A 27,497-nucleotide genomic window follows, 5' to 3' on the forward strand; every position below is an offset into this window, starting at 1 on the left:
TTAGCAGTATCCTGAAACATTTTTCATTATTCTTACTGGGTTGGGGGTCCTACTGGCCTATAGTGGGTAGAGGCCAGGGATACTGCCCTACATCCTGTAGGGCACAGGGTGATGTGCCTTATGTGCCTCGTGATGGTTCTCTGGCCTGAAATGTCAGTAGTGCCTGATTTAGAGAAGTGCAGGCTCAGTCGCTTCAGTCATGTTCAACTCTTTTGTGACCCCCATGGACTGAGCCCACCAGGCTTCCCTGTCCATAAACAAGACCACTGGAGTGGGTTGCCATTCCTTTTTCCAGAGGATCTTCCTGACCCAAGAATCAAACCCACATTTCTTTTATTTCCTGCACTGGCAGGCAAGTAGGTACTTTACAGCTCACGCCAGCTTCAGAGAAGTGAGGTGAACATAAATTGTTGATGCTGGTAGCTGTATTTGGGAGGAGAGTTTTCCAGGTATTTTAGAAAAACTGAAAGATTGCTTTAAGAGGGAAAACTGTTCTTGTTTTGTTTTTTTTTTTTTTTTTTTTTGGTAATTCTTCAGCACAGACATTGACATCCATAAAGTCAATACTAAAAGTACAAATATTTTGATTACTACTAGTTAATTGAATTGTTTACTATTTTCTGCTGTTTTTTTTTTTTTTTTTCCCTAGTACAGAATAATACAGATTCATTGTGGAAAACTTGGAGAGAATTGAAAATTATATATAGGGAAAAAACCCCATTCAATTCCATAATCTATAAACAAATAATATTAATATTTTAGAGTAGTTTGTTTTCTTTGTAGATATTTTTAATATAGTTTTGAGAATACTGTATAGTTCTACAGTTTTATTGCCACTTAGGACTTCCCTGGTGGTTCAGCAGTAAAGAGTCCCCCTGCCAATGCAGGAGATGCAAGTTCTGTCCCTGGGTCCAGAGGATCCCCTGGAGTAAGAAATGGCAACCCACTCCAGTATTCTTGCCTGGGAAATCCCATGGAGAGAGGAGCCTGTTGGGCTACAATCCATAGTATCAAAAAGAGTCAGCTACAGCTTAGCAACTAAACAATAACAACACTGTCACTTAACCGTTTCCCCTTTGATAATGAAGTGTTTTTTTAACTTTATTTTATATTGAAGTAAATTAATAATGTGATAGTTTCTGGTATACAGCAAGTGATTCAGTTATACATATGCATGTATCTATTCTTTTTCAAATTCTCTTCCCATTTCAGTTCAGTTCAGTGTGCAACTCTTTTCGACCCATGAACTGCAGCACGCCAGGCCTCCCTGTCCATCACCAACTCCTGGAGTTCACCCAAACCCATGTCCATCGAGTCGGTGATGCCATCCAACCATCTCATCTCTGTCGTCCCCTTCCCCTCCTGCCCTCAGTCATTCCCAGCATCAGGGTCTTTTCCAATGAGTCAGCTCTTCACATCAGGTGGCCAAAGTATTGGTGTTTCAGCTTCAACATCAGTCCTTCCAGTGAACACCCAGGACTGATCTCCTTTAGAATGGACTGGTTGGATCTCCTTACAGTCCAAGGGAGTCTCAAGAGTCTTCTCCAACACCACAGTTCAAGAGCTTCCCATTTAGGTTGTTACATAATAATGAGCAGAGTTTCCTGCAGTATACAGTAGGACTATGTTGGTTATCCATTTTATTTTATTTTATTTATTTTTTTTTTCTGCTTAAATTTTTTTTTTTAGTTGTTTATTTTTTAAAATTTAAAATCTTTAATTCTTACATGCGTTCCCAAACATGAACCCCCTCCCACCTCCCTCCCCATAACTGGTTATCCATTTTAAATGCAGCAGTGTGTACATGTTAGTCCCAAACTCCCTGACTCTCCCTCCCACCCACCCTTCCCCTTGGTCAGCATAGGTTCTTCTCTAAATTTGTGAGTCTGATTCTGTTTTGTAAATAGGTTCATTTGTATCATTTCTGTTTAGATTCTGTATAGATTCCATATATGCATGATAACCATATGATCTTCCTCTGACTTTCTTCACCCAGAATGACAATCTCTAGATCCATCCATGTTGCTGCAAATGACATTATTCTTTTCAGTGGCTGAGTAAAGTGTTGTCTTGTGTATGCCACATCATCTTCATCCATTCCTCAGTTGATGGGCATGTAGGTAGCTTCCAGGTCTTGGCTGTTGTAAACAGTGCTGCAGTGAACATTGGGGTGCATGTATCCTTTCAGACCATATTTTTCTTTCCTGATAGATGCCCAGGAGTGGGATCATAGGGTTATATGGTAGTTCTGTATTTAGATTTTTAAGGATCCTCCATACTGTTCTCCACGGTAGCTGTACCAGTTTACATTCCCACCAGTAGTGTAGGAGGGTTCCTTTCTGTCTACAACATCTCCAGCATTTGTCATTTCCAGATTTCTTTGATGATAACCATTTTGACTGGTGTGAGGTGATATCTCATTGTAGTTTTGATTTGTATTTCTCTAATAATTAGCAGTGTCAACATCTTTTCATGTGTGTCTTGGTCATCTGTGTGTTCTCTTTGGAGAAATGTCTATTTACTTCTGCGCTTTTTTGATTGGGTTGTTTGTTTTGGTGATACTAAGCTGCTTATATCCTAACAAGATGGTGGAGTAAAAGGACACGGGCTCATCTTCTCTTGCGAGAACTCCAAAATTGCAACTCGCTGCTGAATAACCGTTGACAGGAGAATGTTGGATTGCACCAAAAAAAGATACCCCACATCCAACGGCAAAGGAGAAGCCCCAACAAGATGGTAGGAGGGGTGAAATCACATTTAGAACCAAACCCCATACCCACCAGAGACGTTCGGAGGGCACAAACAAAACCTTGTGTGCACCAGGACCCAGACCCTACACAGACTGAACCAGACCTGCCTATGAGTGTTTGAGTGTCTCCTGTGGAGGCACGGGTCAGCAGTGGCCTGCCTTGGGGACTGGGGCTCTGGCTGCAACAGACCTGGGTCACGCAGCATGTGACATTAAGCCCTCTTGGAGGAAGGTGCTATTAGCCCCACCACAGAGCCGCTGAGTAGATGACCCACAAACTGCAGAACAATTATACCAAAGAAATTCTCACACTGTTAAGAAGGTTCTGGAACTCACAACAGATTTCCCAACCTGGGGATTCATCAAAGAGATTGAGGACCCTTGGGGAATTTGACTTTGGAGGCCAGTGGGATTTGATGACAGAACTTGCACAGGACTGGGAAACAGACTCTTGGAGGACACAGACAAAACCTTGTGCACTCGAAGAGTCAGGAGAAAGGAGCAGCAGTGTCCCCACAAGAGACTGAGCCAGACTTGCTTGTGAGTGTCCAGGAGTGTCCGACAGAGGCATGGGTCGACAGTGGCCTGCTGCATGATCAGGGGCTCTGAATATAACAGTACATGCACAAGTCCTTTTGAAAGAGGTCGCCATTACCTTCTTTCATTTCAGTTCAGTTGCTCAGTCCTATCCAACTCTTTGAGACCCCACGGACTGCTTTACCCTAACCATCGTTTGGCCTCAGGCCAAACAACAGGGTGGGAACACAGGTCTGCCCATCAACAGAAAATTGGATTAAAGATTTACTGAGCATGGCCCCGAACCTCATTCAAGATCAAGACCATCCCCATGGAAAGGAAATGCAAAAGAGCAAAACGGCTGTCTGGGGAGGCCTTACAAATAGCTGTGAAAAGAAGAGAAGCAAAAAGCAAAGGAGAAAAGGAAAGATACAAACATCTGAATGCAGAGTTACAAAGAATAGCAAGAAGAGATAAGAAAGCCTTCCTCAGTGATCAGTGCAAAGAAATAGAGGAAAAGAACAGAATGGGAAAGACTAGAGATCTCTTCAAGAAAAATTAGAGATACAACGGAACATTTCATGCAAAGATGGGCTCGATAAAGGACAGAAATGGTATGGACCTAACAGAAGCAGAAGATATTAAGAAGAGGTGGCAAGAATACACAGAAGAACTGTACAAAAAAAGATCTTCACGACCCAGATAGTCATGATGGTGTGATCACTCATTTAGAGCCAGACATCCTGGAAGATGAAGGTGAAGTCAAGTGGGCCTTAGAAAGCATCACTTTGCCAACAAAGGTCCATCTAGAACTGTGGTGTTGGAGAAGACTCTTGAGAGTCCCTTGGACTGCAAGGAGATCCAACCAGTCCATCCTAAAGGAAATCAGTCCTGAATATTCATTGGAAGAACTGATTCTGAAACTGAAACTCCAATACTTTGGCCACCTGATGCGAAGAGTTGACTCATTGGAAAAGACCCTGATGCTGGGAATGATTGAGGGCAGGAGGAGAAGGGGACGACAGAGATGAGATGGTTGGATGGCATCACCGACTCAATGGACATGGGTTTTGGTGAACTCCGGGCGTTGGTGATGGACAGGGAGGCCTGGCGTGCTGTGGTTCATGGGGTTGTAAAGTCAGTCATGACTGAGGGACTGAACTGAACTGAACTGAACTGAATATTATGGTTTTGTTTCGTAAGTGCAAATTTTTGTTCACTTTAAGTTAATTAATATGAATACCTTCTTTATGCAAAAATTGGCTATGATGTGGTAGAGCGTTGATGGAATAAGCTATACAGTACGGTGCTTTCATGAGATTGCATCTGTATAACATAACTTTAAAAGAGTCAGGGGCTTCCCTTATTTGATGATTCGAGAGTATAGGGATGTAATTCACTACTCCCTAATTTCTTATCTAAAATATACACACCCTTGTAGCAGTGCTGTGACATTTCCTTGTTAGGAAGTTATGCCTTTGCTTTTTTTTTTTAAGATAGTGTACTATAAGGGAGGCTCAGAGGTTAAAGCGTCTACCTCCAATGCGGGAGACCCGGGTTCGATCCCTGGGTCGGGAAGATCCCCTGGAGAAGGAAATGGCAGTCCACTCCAGTATTCTTCCCTGGAGAATCCCATGGATGGAGAAGCCTAGTAGGTTACACTCCACGGGGTGGCAAAGAGTCGGACACGACTGAACGACTTCACCTTACCTTACCTTACTATAAGGGAGGTGGGAATGGAGAGGGTTGTCTGGAACAAGGAGGAAGTATTAGGGGATAAGGAGAGACAGAGTTGCTAAGTGTGAGGGGGAGAGCTGGGGGAAATTTGAGAACAATAATAAGTTAATTCCTTTCAAAATTGTTTGGAACAGGATAGAATACAAATAAATATAAATGAATAAGCTGTGAAAATGATGAAGTTAGTCTTATTTTCATAATACAGGTGAATTGAAAAATAAAATGTCCTGCTTTAAAGGAGTAATAATGACTTTTCTAAATTTTCATTTTTGGGAATTTAGACATCTTTAAAGCATAATTTAATTTGTGATCACCAGTTGTAAAGATACTTGAAGTAATTCTTACGGTGGTTGTTTCTTCATAGTTAAGTTTCAAAGCTTTACTAGGATGAAATGGCTGTGTTTCAATTTGTCCTACTGTGCAATTTTCATTTCTGTATTTCATGACTTACCAAGAGCTGAAAGAAAAATAACTTATTAGTTTAAAACTTAAAGCAAAACAACAAAATCGATTTATTGTTTCTCCACCTGGAAATGTGAAGCAGATAAAGTGCAACTTGATTTAATTCAAAGTGTGAGCTGAAATATGTGCCGTCTGTGTCTGACAGAAGGTAGAGAAAGAAGCAGGAGTGTATAACAATTGAGCTTCTGTTAATTCTAAATTATTATGTTAAAATATTTTATATTTCTAGAACATTGCATACCATATTTAATTATTCAGAAATGTTTTTAGAATATTTTTGAAAAATTTTTTTTGTTACTTTGAGTCATTGTTAACTCTTATTTAATTATCATGGTTGATTGCAAAATGAGTATGGCAAATTCTATAAAACTATTGATCTGTCCTAGAACCTGTATTTCAGATGAAGTCTTTGTCAGAGGATATGACTGCAAACTGATTTGATGAAAATGCATAGATAACTTGTGACTTTGCATAGATTATTTAACTCCTCATTCTTGTGGTCGAGTAGGCCACTGAGTGGTAGCTGGACAGAACTCAGCAGTTCTTACTCTCTCTGAGCGCATCTCTGTTCAGTTTTTCACGTGCATGAAAAAATATAAAGAAACAGAAAAGATTCAAAGTGGTGAAGGATCTTAAAAGTATTCATATATATGCAGGTATTTCTTGAATCCTGTCATGTCCCTTTAATTTCTTCTTGAATACTTAGGGCCTCCAGAGGTGGTTGAAGATGTTCTTCATTATCAACACTTATTTGAATTGATGGAGAGATGGAACTTTTTTCTTATCCATCAATACCTTCAAGGTTCCTTAGATTAGTTTTCAGTTTCCTAAGTCAGTCTTAAAGATGGTAGCTATTTGAGTATTTGTATGTTTCCATACCTGACTTATCATAATCACTTTCTTAGAAAATATGAAAATATTTAAGTAATAACTTTCTTTACCATTGAGCCTATCATATATATATAAATGAATCCCCTTTCCATCAGACTTACACTAAAGCAGTATTTGTATTCCCAATAAACTAATGTATTACAGGTACTGTGTATTTCTAACTAACTGTTTAGATAAATTTATCTTTAAATAAATTAGTGTTGGTCTGAACAAATTCACCTTGATATATCTATTGTGGGGGTTTATAGTTTAAAATATTTTTTAATTTAGCTTATAGCATAAAAAACAGTTCTAAGTTTAAATGTGCTAATTAAAATGTTTTTCATTGACATAATTTTTGAAATACTATAGTTTGTAATGGTATTTTCTTTTATCTTTTAGGCGAGGGTTAAATCCACCACACAGGGTGAAATCCATCTCCATGACAACATTCACACAACAGGAAATTGAATTCCTTCAAAAACATGGAAATGAAGTAAGTGTTTTAGTCCTTTTAAAAATTTTGAGTTGTTTAGAATGATAAAAAATTTTCACTGTCTAACGAAGGTATTTTTGTATTCTGTATTTAGGTGTTTCAGAATGTACTCATCTAGCAAAGTATTTGGAATTAATGTCTGCTACATAAATATTTTCCCTTAAACTTGGGATGAAACCTGTATTTAGGCTTTGTCAGTATTGAATGTAAAAGGCATTTTTAGAGGACATCTAGTATTGGAGAAGGCAATGACACCCCACTCCAGTGCTTTTGCCTGGAAAATCCCATGGCCAGAGAAGCCTGGTAGGCTGCATTCCATGGGGTCGCTAAGAGTCGGACATGACTGAGCGACTTCACTTTCACTTTTCACTTTCATGCGTTGGAGAAGGAAATGGCAACCCACTCCAGTGTTCTTGCCTGGAGAATCCCAGGGACAGGGGAGCCTGGTGGGCTGCCGTCTATGGGGTCGCGTAGAGTCGGACATGATTGAAGCGACTTAGCAGCAGCAGCAGCAGTATTGGAGTAACTTAGTTTTGGCTTTAAATGACAAAAAGAGGGAGAAAGAGAATTATCATTGTGATAGTGTAGTAAACTTTGTTAGGCTATTGTATGATCAGCTTTCATTTGACGGTCCCCTCCTTCCTTTTTACATTTTTAACTTTAGATGTATATGTGATGCTTAATGTTGAGCTGCTTTCCTGGTACCTCAGCCTGCAATGCAGGAGACCCCAGTTCAATCCCTGGGTTGGGAAGATCCTCTGGAGGAGGGTATGGCAACCTACTCCAGTGTTACCTGGAGAATCCTTGTGGACAGAGGAGCCTGGCGGGCTACAGTCCATGGGGTCGCAAAGAGTTGGACACGACTGAGTGAATAAGCACACAGCACAACAGTGTTAAGTAGGTGCTCAGTAGGGAGGAGATGATTAGTAGTTCTGAGTGGGCAGCTTAGCAGCATGAGGAACCCAACAGAGTCAAGATTTGTAGGGGAACCTTTTCTTTCTACTCTGCTTCAATGGGCTTCCAGGAATTCTGTTCTCTTGGCTTGCTTTCTTGTTTTAGTTCCATATTTTGCTATTATTAAGAGTGGTGGTCTGCTATTTAAAACAAATACAAAAAACTGTAAAATTAACAGAAAGCCAGCATGTTTTATAATCTTGGGGCATAGATGAACCAGTCAACCCAATTGGTTAGTAATTGCCATTATTTAATAAGACAGTTTAATCACTTCCTAGAAAGGAAGTATTACTTTAGTTGTACTACAGTGATTGCATTTTTTTTTTTTGCACGTTTTTGATAATAGAAAAGAAGGCTTCAAATTTTATTAGTTCAGTCTTCTTTTTCACCTCAGAAGATGTATGCAAGCATTTTGTACAGGGCTTCTTTTTTTCCCTAACACTTCTATAGTAATGGCTTAAACTTGCTTTCCAACTTTTGATGCATGTGTGTATTTGGTTCTAAAGTAGTAAAGATGATGAAATTTTTAAAATACATGATTTAGAGAAGTAAGCACACATTTTTAAGTTTCCAAAGTTTGCCAATAAAAAATTATCTTGAGTAATCAGGTTCTATATTACAGGGAAATCTGAAGCAGGATGAAAAGGCAGAGGTGTGTAATGACAGTAAGTGTAGAAACGTATTTCGATTAAAAGACAATTTGAACAGTTTGTGTAAAGTTTGAGATTAGCCTACCAGTGCAGGTTTAAATTATTTTCTTAGAATTTTGGAAATTTTGGACATCAGAATGGAGTCAGAAATGAAAGAATATCATCTATTCTTATGTTAAAAATCTAATAACTGTAGATAAAATTATAGTAGTAGAACTGTAAAAGTAACAATCCATTGGAGAAGTAAGTAAAAAACATTCAAACCTGTCAGTAGATAAGATTCAATGGAAATTGGTCCCAAAATAATACAGTTGAAGGACCCTTTTTAAAAACATTTTTCCTGAAATTGTGGTGAGGACACTTAACATGAGATTTACTCTCTTAAAATATTTTAAAATGTAAAATGTGGTATTGTTAGCTATAGGCAAAGTGTTAGGACTTACTCTTCTTGCATAACTGAACTTTGTAGCAGCCACCATTATATTTTCTGCTTCGGTGGGCTCGAGTGTTTGAAGTATCTCATCTTAAGGGGAATCATACAGTATTTGCTGGTCTGTGACTGGCTTATTTCACTTGGCGTAATGTTCACAAGGTTCATCCATGTTGCGTATGATAGGATTTCTGAAGGAATAGTTTTTATGACTGTAATATCAAGATAAATTTAGAATATATGAAAGGAAATCTTAGACAACTCTTTATATCAGATAATGGAAACAGAATATAAGCAATAGAGATGACTGGAATGGATTTATGAATTTTAAATTCTAAAAAGAGTCATGCAAATTAATAGTCCATTTAAAGCCCTCACTGTTACAGTCATTGCGCTAGTACTTGGGTACAATAGACTTAGAGCTCATGGTCTAGGTAGGAGATGGATACATAACAAATAATTGTAACACTTAGTAATTAATGATAAGAATAAGAATTTTCAGAATAGAGGAGGCATTTGCTGGCTTTTGAGGGTGAATACCACCGTCTATGGATTGCACAGAGTCGGACACGACTGAAGCAACTTAGCAGCAGCAGCAGCAGGACTTAGGCTAACAGGAAAAGATTCTAGAGGTAGAGTAAACAGTGCACACAGAGAAATTTCCAACTGTTCTTACTGCTAGAAAGTTTACCAACTACCTAATTACTTGTTAAGGGAGACAAACTTACTTTTTTGTGTCCCTAAAAACATCTTATAACCAAAATATTGGAGTAGGTATATTTAGTTCCTTACACTATTAGCAGAATTTCCATTCTTAAAAGTTTTATGAGGTGTGTAGAAGGTGAGGATTGATACTATGAAATGCAGGAAGATTGATACAGCTTGGTAAAAAATTGTATAGACTTCAAGTGCAAGTGCCTAATTATCAGTTTATCTTATACACTTAAATCTTAAGTATAACATGCATAGAGAAAATTTGCAGATGTTTATTTTTTATTTCAAATGATGTTGCCATATTTGAACAGTGCATTAAATCTCTCCATTGTCTGGAAAGGAACATACTCAGTCATGTAAATGTTGGGTTAAAAGAAGGTATTGTCATATGTCTAGTGAATGAGTGGTTCATGTCTGAACATAAAGATCAAAATGTATATTAACTGGCAGAAGTTGTGGGTCTTCTACCCCCATGAGAGAGTTTTAACGTTCTGAGGGGCTTGTTGGTTGTCATTATTTGCATCAGGCAAGCACCATGGTGGATGACTCACAAGGTGTTGATTTTTAAATCATCTTGTATTCCACATGCTTTGAATTTTCCTCCAGACATTTATATGTGGGAGAAACCTTTTTACAGTCAGTCTGCATGTAGAACTTAAATCTGTTTTACATGCTTTCATTATAGTTGTGAACAACTTATTGTCAGAGAAAGTCATGCTGCCAAGTCTAGAATCAAGTGTGGGAGAGGACCACAAGTTATAGGGCAGAGGGCTTGGACAGAGGAAGCCATTCATTGACACAATCAGTGCAGTGACTTAACGCATTTGTATATCTGGGAAAGATTTTACTTTTCATTCAGAACTTAAGAATTGTCCACTGTTTTTGGCACATCACATAATGCTTTCTTTTGTATCATATGTTATTTAAAAAAAAAGTCTTTAGTGATTTACTTCATATGCCCTCTTTTATGGTGTTGTGGGTCAATCAAAGGAATTTCACTATTGGGTTAACTTCTGATTATCAGACTTAATGGAAAGAAGACTGGGTACCAGTGCTATATAGCTAACTCAGTAAAAGAAAAATGTAGGAATAATTTTATTTTGAGCCATACAGTTTTTTTTTTTTTTCCCTAGTAATAAATTAACCCTCCTAATTAGATTTCAGGACTGAGTAAAAGGGTTACTGCTGATGCTTCACAGGCATGCACTCTACATGTAGAAATAAAATCATGCGTTGATTGACAGTATTTGGTTATCTTTATGCTAGATTCAAAATATAACCCTCAAACCAGAAACCAAAGCTTTTGAAAAAAATCCTTCTAAAGTGGTAGGCCCACAAGGTAAGTTGTGCTTTTCCCTAGTCAATATTCATGATCATCTCATTCTTCATTCCTGAAGCAGAGATTTATTAATCACCTATTGTTGTGTCCGGGATTGTCTTTGGGTACTAGGGGTACTGCCTATGATTCCTGCCCTCCTGTAAAGTTTTCAGTCTTGTGGGGGAGAGAGAGAGACAATAAAAATCTTTTTATTCCCCCCCAGTTCTATTTTTGGGTAAGAGTGAGAAAGGGCTTCAGTTTGGAATTGTAGATGCTTGGGATTATGGAGACAGTATTTTTTTTAAGATGTTATACTTGTGGCTTAAATAGGCCTTATTTTATGAGACAGCACTTCAGGCCTTTTGGGTAGTTGAATTGCATCTTTGGGAAAGATTGGAGCTATTTTATAATCAGAAATAAGCACTGCCGCAAAGAAAAGTATTCTGATATCTTAAAAACATTTTAAATTTCAAATTCACATGCTGTGACAATTTTGCTGGAATATTCAGGTATCATTTTATAGTATTAGACTCAATCTATTATAATGTTAAACAGGACACTAGTGGTTATTTCCTAAATCATGTTGTCTTATAAACTGTAATAAGAGATGGTCACTCTCAGTACAAAATAGTGGACTCTGTAAAGTAGAAGGCCAGTATCTGAAAGAACCTGTAGGCCATTGTCAGAGTAAAGACAGTGAACTTTTGAATGAATCCTGAACCAGGGCATGGAACTATTATGTAGCTTCAAAGTGTTACATTAAGTGTGATTAAAAACCAGACAATCTATCCCAAACTGAAACTCTGTACAGAAATTGATAAAATTTGGACTAGATTTGTTAAATGTTACTTGAAGTTCAGTGGTCTTGTGCAGAAAGGGTTGGTTTTGAAGTTGGAGGGTTGAGAACATTGGTCAGGTTACCTCTGAGCCTCAATTTCTACAAGTGTAAAATAGTGACAGTATCTTACTATAGAAAGGGTGGAATGCTTTGAGCTCAAGCAACCATGAAATTTCCCAGCATACTTCTTGTAGAATGATATTCAAATGTCTATTGAATCAGAACTTGAGGTAGTAGAAGTTACAGGGAGATTAACTATTTTTTTTTCATTTCTTGCTCAAAGTGGTTTTTTTGGAGAATTTTTCAGTTTTCTTAGAATATGGTAGTATATCAGTTCAATTCAGTTGCTCAGTTGTGTCCAACTCTTTGCGACCTCGTGAATTGCAGCATGCCAGGCCTCCCTGTCCATCACCAACTCCTGGAGTTCACTCAAATTCATGTCCATCGAGTTGGTGATGCCATCCAGCCATCTCATCCTCTGTTGTCCCCTTCTCCTCCTGCCCCCAATCCCTCCCAGCATCAGAGTCTTTTCATCAGTTACATTAATATTTAGGTTGAGTATTTAAAGTCTTGGAGTATTTTAACTATATGCTGAGCCTAAATAATATTAGTAAAATTTGGTAGTTATTTTAATAATGACATATTGAATGTCTTTATTGAGTGGCAGAGTTTAGTTACATCCTCATTACTCCAGGGTTTACAGTTACCTAACTGCCTGTGCAGAGGTTGGCACAGATAGTAAATATTGTAGGTTTTATAGGTCAACTGCTTATAGTATATTCTTATTTGGAAAAAAACTTAAAAAAAAAATGTAGTCCTTAGGAAAAAAAAAATGTTGCCCTTTAAACATACATAAACCAAATGATCAGGGGCAGTACAAAAATAGGCCAGTGGCCCAATTTGATCTGCAGGTGGTTGATTCAAGACTCCTGATCTATGAAATTCCAGTCCTCATTGTAAATCCTTCTATAACCTTGCTTCTTTTCCTAGTTAACTTTCTTCGTTATCAATAGAAATGTTTAAACCCCAGTGATTTCTGGTTTGTTTCTTATATATGCTGTTTATATCCCAGTTTTCTTGACATTTTGCTCAAGTTGTTCATTTGTCATTCATCTTTGTTCCAAGACCTGCTGGTTTTTACCCTTCCATCAAGTCTTTCAGGAGTATTTTAGCACACAGGGACCAAACTACCCCCTCATATTTTAAACTTTTTTAAAAATATATTTGACTGTAAGATTTTACACAGGTTTTTTTTTTTTTTATTGCTCTCATAGTTTCTTCTATATTGATCTTACTACCCTCAAAACATAAGATAATTCCATGGCATAATCTTAAATACTGTATCATTACATCTAGAGCCGTGAGTATGTGTGTGTGTGTATTTTATGTGTGTGTGTGTGTATATGTATTATGTAATTTTTATAAAAATTCCTGGGCTTTACTCCATTGGAGATTCTGACCCTGAGTGTGGGATATAGGAGTGTCTGCTTTTTCAGCCGGAAGCCCCATGTAATCCTGTTGTTGATGCTGTAGACCATCTTTTGAGAGAACCAGTATAATAACTGAAGGCTCCATTGAGTTTAGACTCAAAATAATCTGTAGTCAAGTTTCAGCACCACCAATTGATAAGCCTTGTTACCTTGCTGCTACTGCTAAGTCGCTTCAGTCGTGTCCGACTCTGTGCTACCCCATAGACGGCAGCCCACCAGGCTCCCTGTCCCTGGGATCCTCCAGGCAAGAACACTGGAGTGGGTTGCCATTTCCTTCTCCAATGCATGAAAGTGAAAAGTGAAAGTGAAGTCTCTTAGTCGTGTCCGACTCTTAGCGACCCATGGACTACAGCCCACCAGGCTCCTCTGTCCATGGGATTTTCCAGGCAAGAGTACTGGGAACTGCTTTTCCCTGACTTTCATTTTCCTTTGTACTCCATGAGAAGTACCTGTGCTGCCTATTTCATGAGGTTGATTTGAAGGTAGTATATGTGAAAACATTTTGAAAACCAATGTACTATGTAGATAAAAGATGTCTGTTTAAGTGCAAATACACTTTCTCATTGATTTCTAAGCTCAGGGTGAGGTGGTGGGGGGTACCATGTAGAAAAATGATGTGCTTTGGACTGAATTCAGTTAGTTTAGTGTAGGCAGATTTTTGCAGAACTGTAGTCAATATGATGGTATTGATCAGTATGGAAAGCTAAGTCAGTAATAATAGTAACATTTCAAACAATTTTAGACTAAAAATGGAATTATTTGGGAGAATGGCTTTCTAGTGAGATACTTGAGGTTTAAAACCATCCAGCTAAAATATTGAAACACATGCTATGATTTAATAGGCTATTTTTTTCAGTTTCTACATATTTGTGAAGAAACATTTTAAATCTAGCTTTTATTTTCAAAGAAAGGCGAGGTGTTAAGAGTTTCTTAAAATTCTGAATCAAATTGGTAGTGACATAGTAATCTTTAAATAGTCACAGTGCATTCTTTGGTATTAATTGTTGGCTTTCAGAGAAATATCTAATGCTAATTAACAAAGAGAATGTAGGAAATGTTATATTTGTACGTACTGTAACATGTGGATCTTTTTGAATGATTATTGAAAACCCAAAGGGTACTGTAGAAGGAGATTGATAGTTTATGTAACTACTCTGACTGTTTATTTCGCTCTTTATTGCCTTGGTATCCCAGGTCATATTATTTATTTGCTTCTGAGTGTTTCAGTCATTCTCTCTTCCTGTCATCTGTCTCCCAGCTTTTCTTGTTAATTTCTTTTTTGCCATAAATATGTTACTTAAAAAAAGAAAACAGATTTGTTTGAATCCAATTAAAAATATACATTATTCCTTTTTTTAAAAAAACTTTTGTTAGGGAGATTCCCATATAGCTACACAAGTAGACAAAATAATACAACAAACTCCTGTTCCTTTTTTCTTATGTGAAATAGGTCTGAGACGTACAATTTCCTCTCTAAATTCATGAACTAGATGTTATCTTTGAAGAAAGACTTTAAAAAATATATAACTCCTTACCGTTTTCACATCCATAAAAATTAATGGTAATCTGATTATCTAGGCTTCCTTTGTGGCTCAGCTGGTAAAGAATCCGACTGCAACATGGGAGACCTGGGTTCGGTCCCTGGGTTGGGAAGATCCCCTGGAGAAGGGAAGGGTTACCCACTCCAGTATTCTGGCCTGGAGAATTCCACGTACTGTATAGTCCATGGGGTTACAAAGAGTCAGACACTATTGAGCAACTTTCACTTATCTAGCCAGTGTGCATATTTCCTTTTATTTCATAATTTTCATTTTTTCTCTTCCCTTAAACGTATGTTTAAATAGAGGTTCAAGTAACGCTCACATGTTAATAAGTGGTTAATATGGGTTTTGAAACTTTGACAAAGTATTGGAGGCTAGATGGGTCAGAGTTGGGCTTGCATAGTTCTGGCTGGAACCAGGCAGCTTCCTGGGACCTGTACCACTTGGTCTCTGGGATCAGTTCAGTTCAGTTCAGTCGCTCAGTTGTGTCCGACTCTTTGCGACCCCATGAGTCGCAGCACGCCAGGCCTCCCTGTCCATCACCATCTCCCGGAGTTCATTCAGACTCATGTCCATTGAGTCCGTGATGCCATCCAGCCTCTCTCTGTGGGATAGAGCCAGGTTTGTGCCAGGACAGTGGGAACCTCAGGCCAGGTGGTTACTCTGGGGCCGGATACCCTGTAACCAGGGGCCCTGCCAGCTCAAGTCCCTGGGAAACATAGCAGTTGAGGTGAGTTCTAAGCCTTGCAGTCAGGCTTGCAGTATACATTCCCTTAGTTCACATTGACTTGTTGTCTTTCATGTGAATCTTACATTGCTCCAGCATCACCTGCTAACCAGACTCCTGAAAATTGATGTTGAGTTCTTGCTACAGAGCAGGGATGCTAGTTGGTTGCTAGGCATTCATCTTGGCAACAGAGGATGCCATCTGGATATGGGGTGCCTTATAAGCTGATAAGAAGGATCTTAAACTCTGGGGCCATAGATTTTTGAGGAATTGGTGATGACATTGAAGATTTTTTGGTTCTGTTTTATGAAATTCAAGCCATCCTGTGACAGGCAAGATCAGCTTTTGTAGAAGAAGCCAGAGGTCATGCCCAGTAGGAATTTAATGGAGCTTTAGGGTAATATCTTTCATCAGTGTTCTCTTGGACCATGGACTTCACCAGTTCCCTAAGGATGACCTCATACTGTCCTGTGATGCTAGGATTTTTCCAAGTGTGGCGGTGGCTCTGAGCCGTCGTCTCTGGCAGAACTTGACCTGCATTGTGCCGCATAATGCAGCTTTTAAGTCTTACTGAGGGTGAGCTAAGTCTTCTGGCAGTGTGAGGGCAGCAACTGCTCTGTTTGGTAGGGGACTGCTTGCCTATCTGCTACATTGTCTTTAGAACCCTCTCTCATGGGTGGTCATAGCAAGGTCTTTTCCCTAGCAGAGGCTGCTTCAAGCCATAGCACAGTGGCAGTGTTTGCCTGTCTTCTGCCCCACACCTCCCAATGTTTTATTATGAGAAATTCATAAAACTTAAAATTGTGCAGGTACATTGAACACTGCCATATTTGCACTAGCAAATATATCTGTGTCTCCATTTGTCCACCTGTCTTAACATTTTTCTTGCATTTCACAGTAGGTTGCAAAATTAGTTCATATCACTCTTAAAATCTTTTGTGTATCGTTAATTAAAATTCAGTAAGGTTTTTTTGAGGTATAATTTACTTACAGTGAATGTGAAAGTCTTACATGTCACTTTGAAAGAGTATCCAGTTTGGTGACCCAGAGTCCTGTGAAGATATGAACATGACCATTATCTCCAAAATTCTCCTGATATCTCTTCCTATTCAGTCCCTCCCCTTTCCAGAGGCAACCACTGTTTTGATTTTTGTTCATACTCATGTAATAAAATTAGAATGTGCTTTTTTTGTTCTACAAGTAACAAATACTGAAAAGGGTATGGAGAAAAGGGAACCCTCCTACACTGTTGGTAGAAATGTAAATTGGTGCAATCACTTTGGAAATCTGTAGGAGGTCCTCAAAAAGCTATAAGTAGAGTTGCCATATGATCCAGCAATTCCTCTCCTAGACACATATTCTGACAAAACTATAATTCAAAAAGATACAGCTCTCCTCTGCTCATAGCAGCACTATTCACAATAGTGAAGACATGGAAACAGCCTAGGTATCAATTGGTAGATGAATGGATGAAGAAGATTTGGTACATATACACAGTGGAATACTACTCCACCATGAAAAAGAAGGAAATAACACCATTTGTAGCAACATGGATGGACCTAGAGATTATTGTGCCAAGTGAAATAAATCGGAAAGGTTTATCATGGGATATCACTTACACGTAGAATCTAAAAAAAAAAAAAAATGATACAAATGAACTTTTTACAAAGCAGAACCAGACTCACGGCCTTGGAAAACAAATTTATGGTTACCAAAGGGGAAAGGTGGTGGGGAGGGACAAATTAAGAATTTGAGATTTACATGTATACGTTATAGTATTTAAAATAGATAATCAACAAAGACCTACTTATTGCCTTGTATTTTGAATATGGATCACACTCTTGTTTCTTTTGGGATATGTAGTGGTTTTGGATTATATGTAGACCACTGGAAATGTTGGTTGTAGAGTCTCTGGATTCTGTTTTGTTTGTTCAGAAAGTATTGGTTTGTTAGTTTTGTTCGCATTTTGCTTTAGCAAACTCTACCTCTCCTGGTGGGAGCCAGTTGAAATCTCTGCCCAGTTCTTTCAGTCCTTAATTGAACTGCTTTGAATCATTCTTGAGGATGCCAAGGTCAAGGGTGAGCCAGAGTTTTCGGGCAACGTCGTTATGCAAATCTTGGTAGCTCTTGTCTTTTTGGACATACCCCCACTTTCTGGATGCTGTGGTTGTGAACTCTGTCTTTAAGCTTTAAGGTTTGGGGATTTCTCCTTGAGTTTTGACAGCTCTGCTTGGCAGAGGCCTGTTTTCAAATGATGATCCTTAAAAAAGGCAAATACCTTGAGCTGTTTCTTCCAGGTGTTGACTCCTCTCCAGATTCTGTTTACTTGTGGTTGTTTTCTAATGTTTTCTGATAAATTGTATAATGTTTGCTGAATTTATAGTTGTTAATTTCTGGGAGGTTTTTTTTTTTTTCATATGAGCTACTCTGACATTATTGGAAGTGGAATCGGCTCTGCTTGTCTTTCAAGTCTTCTTCATTCTGTAGGTTTCCCCATTCTATCGGTTTCTGTTTTCCACTCCTGTTCTTCTCTCCGCCTTCCTCCTCCCCTGTCAGCTCAGTAGTTTGTTCAGTAGTTTCCCACTGTCAGGATTTTGCTAATTCCACCCATGAAGTGTCAGTGTTCCTCTGTCATCTCAGTTACCTGTAAATTGATAGTCAGATCTAGTAGATTCCTAAGATTTACATTTAATGAGGGAAGGGAGAAGACTCGGTGTCTCATAGGTTGGGTGTTGTGTTATTTTGTAGAGACATTTTTGTGCTTGTGTTTATGTTGGGGTGGGGTGACTAATACTCTGTCTATATCCATTTAGTAGGAATGGTAAAATGGTGATAACTTAGTCTAGGATCCTGTGAGAGGGGAATCCGTGAGACCTTTACAGGGTTTCTGTAAGGTCAAGATTTTTTAAATAATAATTCTCAGACTTGATTTGTGGTGTTTACTCCCAGTCTGAATATGCAGTGGAGTTTTCCAGAAGCTGCATAACATGAAAATGCAGCAGCTGATGAGAAATCAACTTTCTTCTGTTTAACCAGGTACTAATGAAATTTGTAAAAATGTATAGCAGTGCCACTCTTATTTTTTAGAAAATATAGCTATTTTTACAATTACAAGTTGGTTACATCAGCATACAGTAGTTTTATTGTTATTAAAAGTATATTAATATTGCGACAGAGGACAAGATGGTTGGATGGCATCACTGACTCAGTGGACATGAGTTTGAGCAAGCTCTGGGAGGTGGTGAAGCACTGGAAAACTTGACATGCTGCTGTCCATGGTCACGGAGTCAGACACAACTGAGTGAAAAATAATATTGCCTAAGACATGGGATTAGTATCGCACAACTGCTAATGGGTGTGGGGTTTCTTCCGGTGATAGTAAATGTTCTAAAATTTGGTTGTGATAGTGTCACAACTCCTGTGAATATACTAAAAACATTAAATGGTGCAAATAGGTGAATTATATGGTATCTCAGTAAAGCTTTTGAGGAGTCAAAATAAATACATTAAAACTATTTCTTAGAAATATCAGTAGATACAGTGCACATAAATAAAGCCATTTGTGGTCCTCAGTATTTGCTTACTTGTGCTTAGTCGCTCAGTCATGTCTGACTTTTTGCTACTCCATGGATTATAGCCCACCAGACTCCTCTGTCCATGGAATTTTCCAGGCAAGAATAGTGGAGTTCATTGCCATTTCTTACTTCAGGGGATCTTTCTTACCCAGGGATTGAACCCCTGACTCCTATGTCTCCTGCATTGGCAGGCAAATTCTTTACCACTGCGCTACCTGGGAAGCCCCCTCAATATTTAACTGTTTTCAAAATGAGTTAGTTCTATAACATCTGTAACAATAAGTAGCTGGTGTTTGTGTGTGTGTATCACTATGAAATTATTAATTTTGCTCAGTAGCAATTATTCTTGGTGTTCAGTTGTCCCCTTTGGACAGTTAGGTAATCTTCTTGGAAACCTACTTATAACTTAGACCACTTCTGCAGATCCCATTTTTACTTAGAAGGACTTTGTCTAAATATTCCTTTACCTCTTTTTATATTAACCTGTGAACCATCTATTTGCAAATATTCCAAGAAAACTAAATATTTCTTCTTCTAATGATTGATTTATGTAGAATATGGTACAGATCAAGCTTACTTCAGAGACTTGTTCTGCATTTGGCCCAGTTCATCTCTCTGTTCCTTTGCCAACGGCTACATTCCCAACCTTAGTCAGCTGCCTGGCAAATGCATGCCTTCAGTCACCAGGACAACCAGACAATAGAGTGTCCATCTAAATTAATCGCTATCATTGAGCCTTAGATGAAGCTGAACAATGGGTGAGTCGTGTTCATGCTGGAGGTAGCCCTCTGGTGCTGGTGCTGTAACAGTTCTTACTTCATAGGACAAGTGAATAAAACTTTTTAATATTCAGTTTTAAATGAAATATCAGATCATCTTGCCCATTCTACTCCCTTGCTTACCTCTGTGTTCTTGTTATATTTTAGGAATGTAAAAAATGTAAAACTTGCTCTGTAGAGAGAGAAACATAAACCTTTGGTAATTTTTCCTTCTTGGCAAGCTTGCTTATCAGATTCATACTGTCTTAGGGAATAAGAATGCTTTGCTGTAAGAGCCTTCAGAATTAAGTTTAGAACAAATGGAACCAAAACATTGGTGGGAATTTTTTTTTTTTTTTTTACCTTTTTAAGAAACTGATTCTAAAATTTATTCAAAATGTCAAAAAAGTAAAACTAGCAGGAAAGAATTTATGAAGTGAAGAGTAAATAGGATTGGCTCTGGTAGATACTAGATATAGCTCGGTTTATAGGAAGTAATTTGCAATATAAAACTTGAAATCATTAATTACAGCAATCTGAAACTAATGCAAGGCGTAGTAGACTAGACCTGTAAAAACAGATCCTGAGATATACTATAGTCTTAATATATAGTAAATATGTATATGAAGTTACAAAATTCAGTCTTGTGTGAAAGGAGTTGGTTATTCAGTTAATGCAGAGTCAGTTAAAATGTTAACTGACATGGTATGCCAAAATAAATTCCAGAAAAATTTTAGTTAAGCCATAAAGCAAGCCATAAAAATACAAATAGTAGTCTCAGAGTATTTCCCTACAAGATACTTACTAAAGGGAAAACTAGTGACTTTACTGTGGAAAAATCTAGGCTATATTTTTTTTTTGTTCCTGTCTTGCAGTTGTTCTTCGGCCATACCGCGTGGCACGTGGAGTCTTAGTTCCCTGAGCAGAGATCGACTCTACATTCCCTGCAGTGGGAGTGCACTTTTAGTCACTGGACTGCCAGGGAAGTCCCATGGCCTGCATCATTTCAAGCAAATGGTTAAAGTTAGCGTCACCAGGAATGGGACAAATCACATGTTTCCTGATATGATGCACTGGGAAGGAACCAACATCACTGATGTGGTATTCCTTCCAAAAATGCATAACATGAAACATAAAATAACTGGCTTATACTGTTCACAGATGTCAAGGTCATTAAAGACAAAAACAGGCTAAGAAACTGTTCCTGATTAAAGGAGACTAATAAAACAAGACAGTTACGGATACTGTACTAGGAGAACTTTTCCCATTTGCTATTAAGAATCAGTTCAGTTCAGTTCAGTTCAGTTCAGTCGCTCAGTCGTGTCCGACTCTTTGCAACCCCATGAATCGCAGCACACCAGGCCTCCCTGTCCATCACCATCTCCCAGAGTTCACTCAGACTCATGTCCATCGAGTCCGTGATGCCATCCAGCCATCTGTCGTCCCCTTTTCCTCCTGCCCCCAATCCCTCTCAGCATCAGAGTCTTTTCCAATGAGTCAACTCTTCGCATGAGGTGGCCAAAGTACTGGCTTCAGCATCATTCCCTCCAAAGAAATCCCAGGGCTGATCTCCTTCAGAATGGACTGGTTGGATCTCCTTGCAGTCCAAGGGACTCTCAAGAGTCTTCTCCAACACCGCAGTTCAGAAGCATCAGTTCTTCGGCGCTCAGCTTAACCATAGCCTTGACAGACAGACCTTAGTCAGCAAAGTAATGTCTCTGCTTTTGAATATACTATCTAGGTTGGTCATAACTTTTCTTCCAAGGAGTAAGCATCTTTTAATTTCCTGGCTGCAGTCACCATCTGCAGTGATTTTGGAGCCCCCAAAAATAAAATCTGACACTGTTTCCACTGTTTCCCCATCTATGTCCCATGAAGTGATGGGACTGGATGCCATGATCTTCGTTTTCTGAATGTTGAGCTTCAAGCCAACTTTTTCGCTCTCCTCTTTCATGGTAATTGGTTAGTCCGTGGATTAGATAATATTACGAAGTGTTGGTTTCCTGATTTTGATAATTGTGTTATGGGTATATAAAAGAATGTCCTTTTTTTTTTTTTTTTTTTTTAAGGAGATACACATTTCGAGGTAAAAGGTTTACATCTATAATTTAATTGGCTCCAAAATTTTTTTTGGAGAGAGGAATGATAAAGCAGATGTTAGACTGTGGGTAAATAGCATGTATGGGATTTCTTTCTACCACAATTGCCACTTCTCTGTAGAACAGATTATTTCATAACTAATAAACTAAATGATAGTGTTTAAGGATGTATACACTTGTAGGTAACATCAAAAAACAAAAGCAGTTATTACTGTAAAGTTAATAAAAAATAACTGACTACATATTTTAACATTTAAATGTATGAGGAATTTATAGACTAAAAGCAATGGAAGAAATAAAAGTAAAGTTGATAAATTTAACTAGCTAAAACAAATGGAAACTTATTAAACACATATAAACACATATAAAAAAAGACAGGTGAATGTTTGTTACACATACAGGATAAGTTACATATGTCATCTTAGTTTGATAAAACAGGGCAGTTGATAATCTTTCTCCAGACTACTGTCCTTGGCTAATATAGTGAATCTTACATTTATAAAGCTGTTTATAGTTTACAAATTACATTTATGAATAAACTTGGGTTTAGAAGGTAGGGCCTGCTTACCAAGCTCATACTACCCTTACTGAAGGAAGAAATGGGGGAAGGCTCCCTCTGCTGGGAAAGCCACAAAACACACAACTGGTTGGATGCCTAAGCCTAGGGACTAGGGACTAGGGACTAATCAGATCCTCTCATGAAATTGAATTAAGGTTCACAGAGGCTGGACTGAAAAGATAAGTCACTTAACCAAAAAGGCAGTATGTATTTGGGCCATGTGCAATCTTAACAAGTAAACAGGAAAAAAAAAATTGTACTGAGATTAAACAGGAGCAGGGAAGAGAGATGTGTGTGTAAACTATGTGTTTGCAGGGAGTGGGAGAGTGGAGAAGGGCTTCAGTTCAGTTTAGTTACTCAGTCGTGTCCGACTCTTTGCAACCCCATGGACTGCAGCACGCCAGGCCTCCCTGTCCATCACCAACTCCCGGAGTCCATCCAAACCCATGTCCATTGAGTTGGTGATGCCATCCAATCATCTCATCCTGTGTCGTCCCCTTCCCCACTGCCCTTAATCTTTCCCAGCATCCGGGTCTTTTCAAATGAGTCAACTCTTCACATCAGGTGGCCAAAGTATTGGAGTTTCAGCTTCAACATCAGTCCTTCCAGTGAACACTCAGGACTGATCTCCTTTAGGATGGACTGGGTGGATCTCACCTTGCAGCCCAGGGATTCTCAAGAGTCTTCTCCAACACTATAGTTCAAAAGCATCAATTCTTCGGTGCTCAGCTTTCTTTGCAGTCCAACTCTCACATCCATACATGACTACTGGAAAAACCATAGACTTGACTAGATGGACCTTTGTTGTCTGCTTCTTAATATGCTGTCTAGGTTGGTCATAACTTTCCTTCCCAGGAGTAAACATCTTTTAATTTCATAGCTGCAGTCACCACCTGCAGTGATTTTGGAGCCCCCCAAAATAAAATCTGACACTGTTTCCACTGTTTCCCCATCTGTTTGCCATGAAGTGATGAGACCGGATGCCATGATCTTAGTTTCCTGAATGTTGAGTTTTAAGCCAATGTTTTTTCACTTTCCTTAGGAAACAGGTAATCAGACTGCCTAGGCCCCAGATAACTTCCTGTTTGCAGCCCAGGCTCCCATACAGTTTTTAAGAGCTACTGTTCACTTTGAGTAAACTTGTTTTATCTGATCAAATGTGGATGAGTTTTGGTTCTTCACAGCCTACCTGGAATGCGGTTCTGACATTTGAAACATTAAATGAAACAGGGCATGGACTGTGCTCTGAGGTTTGTACACTGACTTACTTACTTAGTCTCCACTGTAGGTGTCTGAATGAGAGCTCTTGGTCTCCTTCACAACCCACAGACACTTGGAATTAAGTTTTATTGGTCTTTCTACTTCATCTGATTTCTCTCTAGTGTCCTAGTATTTGCTTCTTTTTTCTATTTCTTTGTGATTTTCAGTTATTTTGAGAATAAGTGTGAAATACCCATTAATCTCTCTGTTATTCTCAAGTGAATGGGTGTATATAATAAATTGGCCCTTAGATAGTCCTCACTCTTGGAAAGTGCTTCCTCCAGGGAAAGACTTCTTTATTTTCATCTCTGTTATTCCCCATGTACATTAACTCATACCTCAAAAACGGGCTTTTATTTATTGTCTTATTTAAATCTTTATTATTCTTGGATACTGGGGGTAGTATCAAAGTAAGTCCAGGAGTCTTGCAAGTAGTTCAGGGATCAGCAGACATTTTCTTTAAAGAGCCAGATAGTAAATGTTAGGCTTTTGGATCATGCAGTGCCTGTTGCAACTACCGAGCAAAACAGCCCTAGACAATAGATAAACAAGCAGACATGTCTGTGTTCCAATGAAACTTCAGTTGTAAATGCAGACTATAGGCCAGATTTAGCCAGAGAGGTATAATTTGTTAACATTTGGCCTAAATTTGATTTGAGAATTTGGTTTGGTGAATTTATTACTTATTCATATGTTGGTAAGCTAAATGTTCTAGGTCAGCATGTGTATTTCAGATGGAACAAAGGGAAAAAGAATTCTGCTGTACATATATTTCATGGCTCTTAGGAGGTTGCTTTCATTCATGCACCAGATATTCAGTGGCTACTCTGTGTTTGGCAGGCACTTATAGTACAAACAAATAGTGATGAATTGGAGAGAAGGCACCTGCCACGTGAAATTTACATTTAAAAGTTAGATAAAGGGTATGAAATAAATAATACATTGTGATACTATTATATGTGTTTTGGTGTGGGGAATTTGCCTCTTTCGTGGTCAGGAAAGACTTTATGGCTGGAGAGAGTGATGATGTAAGATGAGTTTAGAGGGTTAATCAGGGGTTAGATCCTTTGGGACGTAAATAGGTGGTAATGAATTTGATTCCTACGCTAAGGAAGCCATTATAAGGTAGTTTTTGCTTAAATTAAAAAACAGCAACAAACTGGGATTAAATAAATTGGATTTGATGTCTTTAATCTGATACTCCTTCGATCTACCCATTTGGATATCTGGTTCAGAAGTCTCGTGTCCTGGTGGTCTGCACATAGAGCTTGTGTGTGCCTGTTTTCAGTGACTCAGCTATATATGTTCTAATTCTTGCTAAAAGATTTTTTAAAACCAAATTTTAAGATGGAATATACCACATGATCCTAAAAGGATGTATATAAATGCAGGACTATCTGTATCTTTGCATAAGGCATATGGATAGTGTTATTATTTCTTTAAGCATTATTAGTTTGTATAAATCCTTTATAGATAGGCCATCACTGAGAAATACCTGTTAGCCGATGGCCTAGAAATATTAGCATAGTCATGCTCATTTAGTATGGGTGAGTATAGGAAGTTTTAATACTGTACTTTTTTCCCCCCAGTATTTATCTTAAGTCATGACACATATTTGAAGTATATTTTTTCTGATTGTGAGTTTTTAGGACAAACTAAGGCCCCCCAAACCCTTATTGTCTGTCCTTTTTAGGGCAAAATGATAATGTTGCTGACAGAATTTGTGTAGATCCATGATAACTCACTAGAGAGTTTCTAATGTTTCCTGTTCATAATTTTTTCTGTTAATCTTTTCTTTCTGCTCCTCAAAAGTAGTGGATATTACGCTCATGAATTTTTCAAATCTTTGTCTCCTGTTATTTGTTCCTGTATTTTATAGGCAATATTGTTAATTGCTGTAATTGTATCTTAACAGACACCCCCTTAGCTCAGTTGTGTTCGACTCTTTGTGACCCCATGGACTGTAGCCTACCAGGCTCCTCCATCCATGGGATTTTCCAGGCAAGAGTACTGGAGTGGGCTGGCATTTCCTTCTCCAGGGGATCTTCCCGACCCAGGGATCGAACCCGGGTCTCCTGCATTGCAGACAGATGCTTTTCTGTCTGAGCCACCAGGGAAGCCCAATCTTAACAGAAGGAGGCAGTAATCCTCTCTTTACTGAGGAGAGAAAGGTAAAAAAAAAAAAAAAAATCTGAACTCTAGTTGATAAGTGTAGATTGGCTTAATGACAAAAGTTTCTGTAATTCCAGAACATCTTCCTGTATTTTCCTTATTTTGTATCTTTGGACCTAGAGGTTACAGGTAGAGTCATGTCACATTGTTTATTCTTTGTATCTATTTTATGAAAATATTGTGGTTGTCTGAATAAAGGTCAGTGTCCATTGCAGCAGGTTTCTCTGTTTTGTTGTCCTTGAGGGGATTATAAAACTATAACATGTCATATCTATTTGCCTGATGCAACACTGTTTTCTTAACTCTTTTATGTGAGTAATTGAGAATTAGTATAGATGGTCCCTATTTTTGATTTTCAGAATTGTTTGTTAAATTGCTTGCACTGCATGTATGTATTAAGTGATTTACATGCAGTGCTGCATATCTTTCATTTGCCCTACTAGCCTTAGTTTTTCACCCTTTTATGTCTCCAGGCACCTGGTTTGTCGGGGTACACCAATGAGTTTTCTGGCCTCCTGGAAGGGTTTAACTGATGGAGAACATTGTTAGCAGATAAAAGAAAGGAAGAAGGGAAAGGTTAGGATATTTACTTTCTTAACTTATTTAATGTGGGATTTCTGTAGCCTGGCTGCCTCCTTTCATTGAAGGTCAAAGCTCCCATCAAGTTAAGGTTGTGACCACTTCCTCTCCTCCTCGCTTTGCTGCCAGTAGGTGGTGATAGGCAGGCCCTGCTATTGCTAATAACCCTGAGACACTATATTGTCACTGGTGATTTCCTTACAGCCTACCTCGGCTTTAAACAGTCTCTGTTGCAGTTCTCAGATTACCCAAATTGAGTGTGTCATCTGTTTAGTAAGGCCTACCCTGACTGATAAATATACGTTGAAATATTCTAGATTCTTTCAGTGGTTATTGTGATTGCAATTCTAAAGTGGATTAGCAGTAGAATAAGGGGGAAAATTATTCTGACAATTTCACGAATTTATTCTGTTGGTTGATGTGTGATTTTATTTTTAATTCCTCCATAAGGTCTGGTTTTAAGGATTATCAACCTGGCTACTGAACCCTTAGTATGGCACAACCCATTGTTTCAGCATAATGGGGAATTCAAAAGTAGATGAGACACATAATAATCCTAATATAGGGCAGTTTGTTGCAAGTTTCATGTGAGAGGTATAAAGTGTTCTAGAAGTTCAGAGAGGGTGATTGTTCCATTAAGACCGCTTTGATTCTGTCTGCAGCAGGAATGAGAGACCCACAGTTTGCTGCGTTTCTGGTAAGACCTCTCCTTTCCAATCCTTGCTTACTTTGTCACCCCATAACACTCCACTGCAAACCACATAAGAGACTAGGCACCAAAGTAGTAATAGCTAATGCCATTTAAAATCCACTTGTATATGCCTGTTCTGAGTGGAAAACATATTAACTCATTTAACTCTTCCAGCATCTCAATGAAGCAGGTTCTCTTACCCAACTGAGTTGGAATTCACATTAAGGCAATCTGGTTTCCTCAACTAGGCTTGTAACTGCCACACCTACCATATTATTCTGTAATTAAAACTAATGATCCATCTCCCCAAAG

General features: G+C 38.5%; 1 protein-coding gene across 5 annotated transcripts in view; it reads left to right on the forward strand.

Moving 5' to 3' along the window:
- The window catches only part of AGFG1 (ArfGAP with FG repeats 1), an 85,463-nt gene that overhangs the window by 18,735 nt on the left and 39,231 nt on the right, over positions 1 to 27,497 (forward strand). For all 5 annotated transcript variants that reach the window (XM_027965263.3, XM_027965264.3, XM_027965265.3 and 2 more), the window contains exon 2: positions 6,737 to 6,830. In XM_027965263.3, coding sequence (XP_027821064.1) covers positions 6,737 to 6,830 — 94 coding nt within the window. The remainder of the gene's footprint in view (positions 1 to 6,736; positions 6,831 to 27,497) is intronic.

Source organism: Ovis aries, chromosome 2 (assembly GCF_016772045.2).
Source record: "Ovis aries strain OAR_USU_Benz2616 breed Rambouillet chromosome 2, ARS-UI_Ramb_v3.0, whole genome shotgun sequence".
Classification (NCBI taxonomy): domain Eukaryota; kingdom Metazoa; phylum Chordata; class Mammalia; order Artiodactyla; family Bovidae; genus Ovis; species Ovis aries.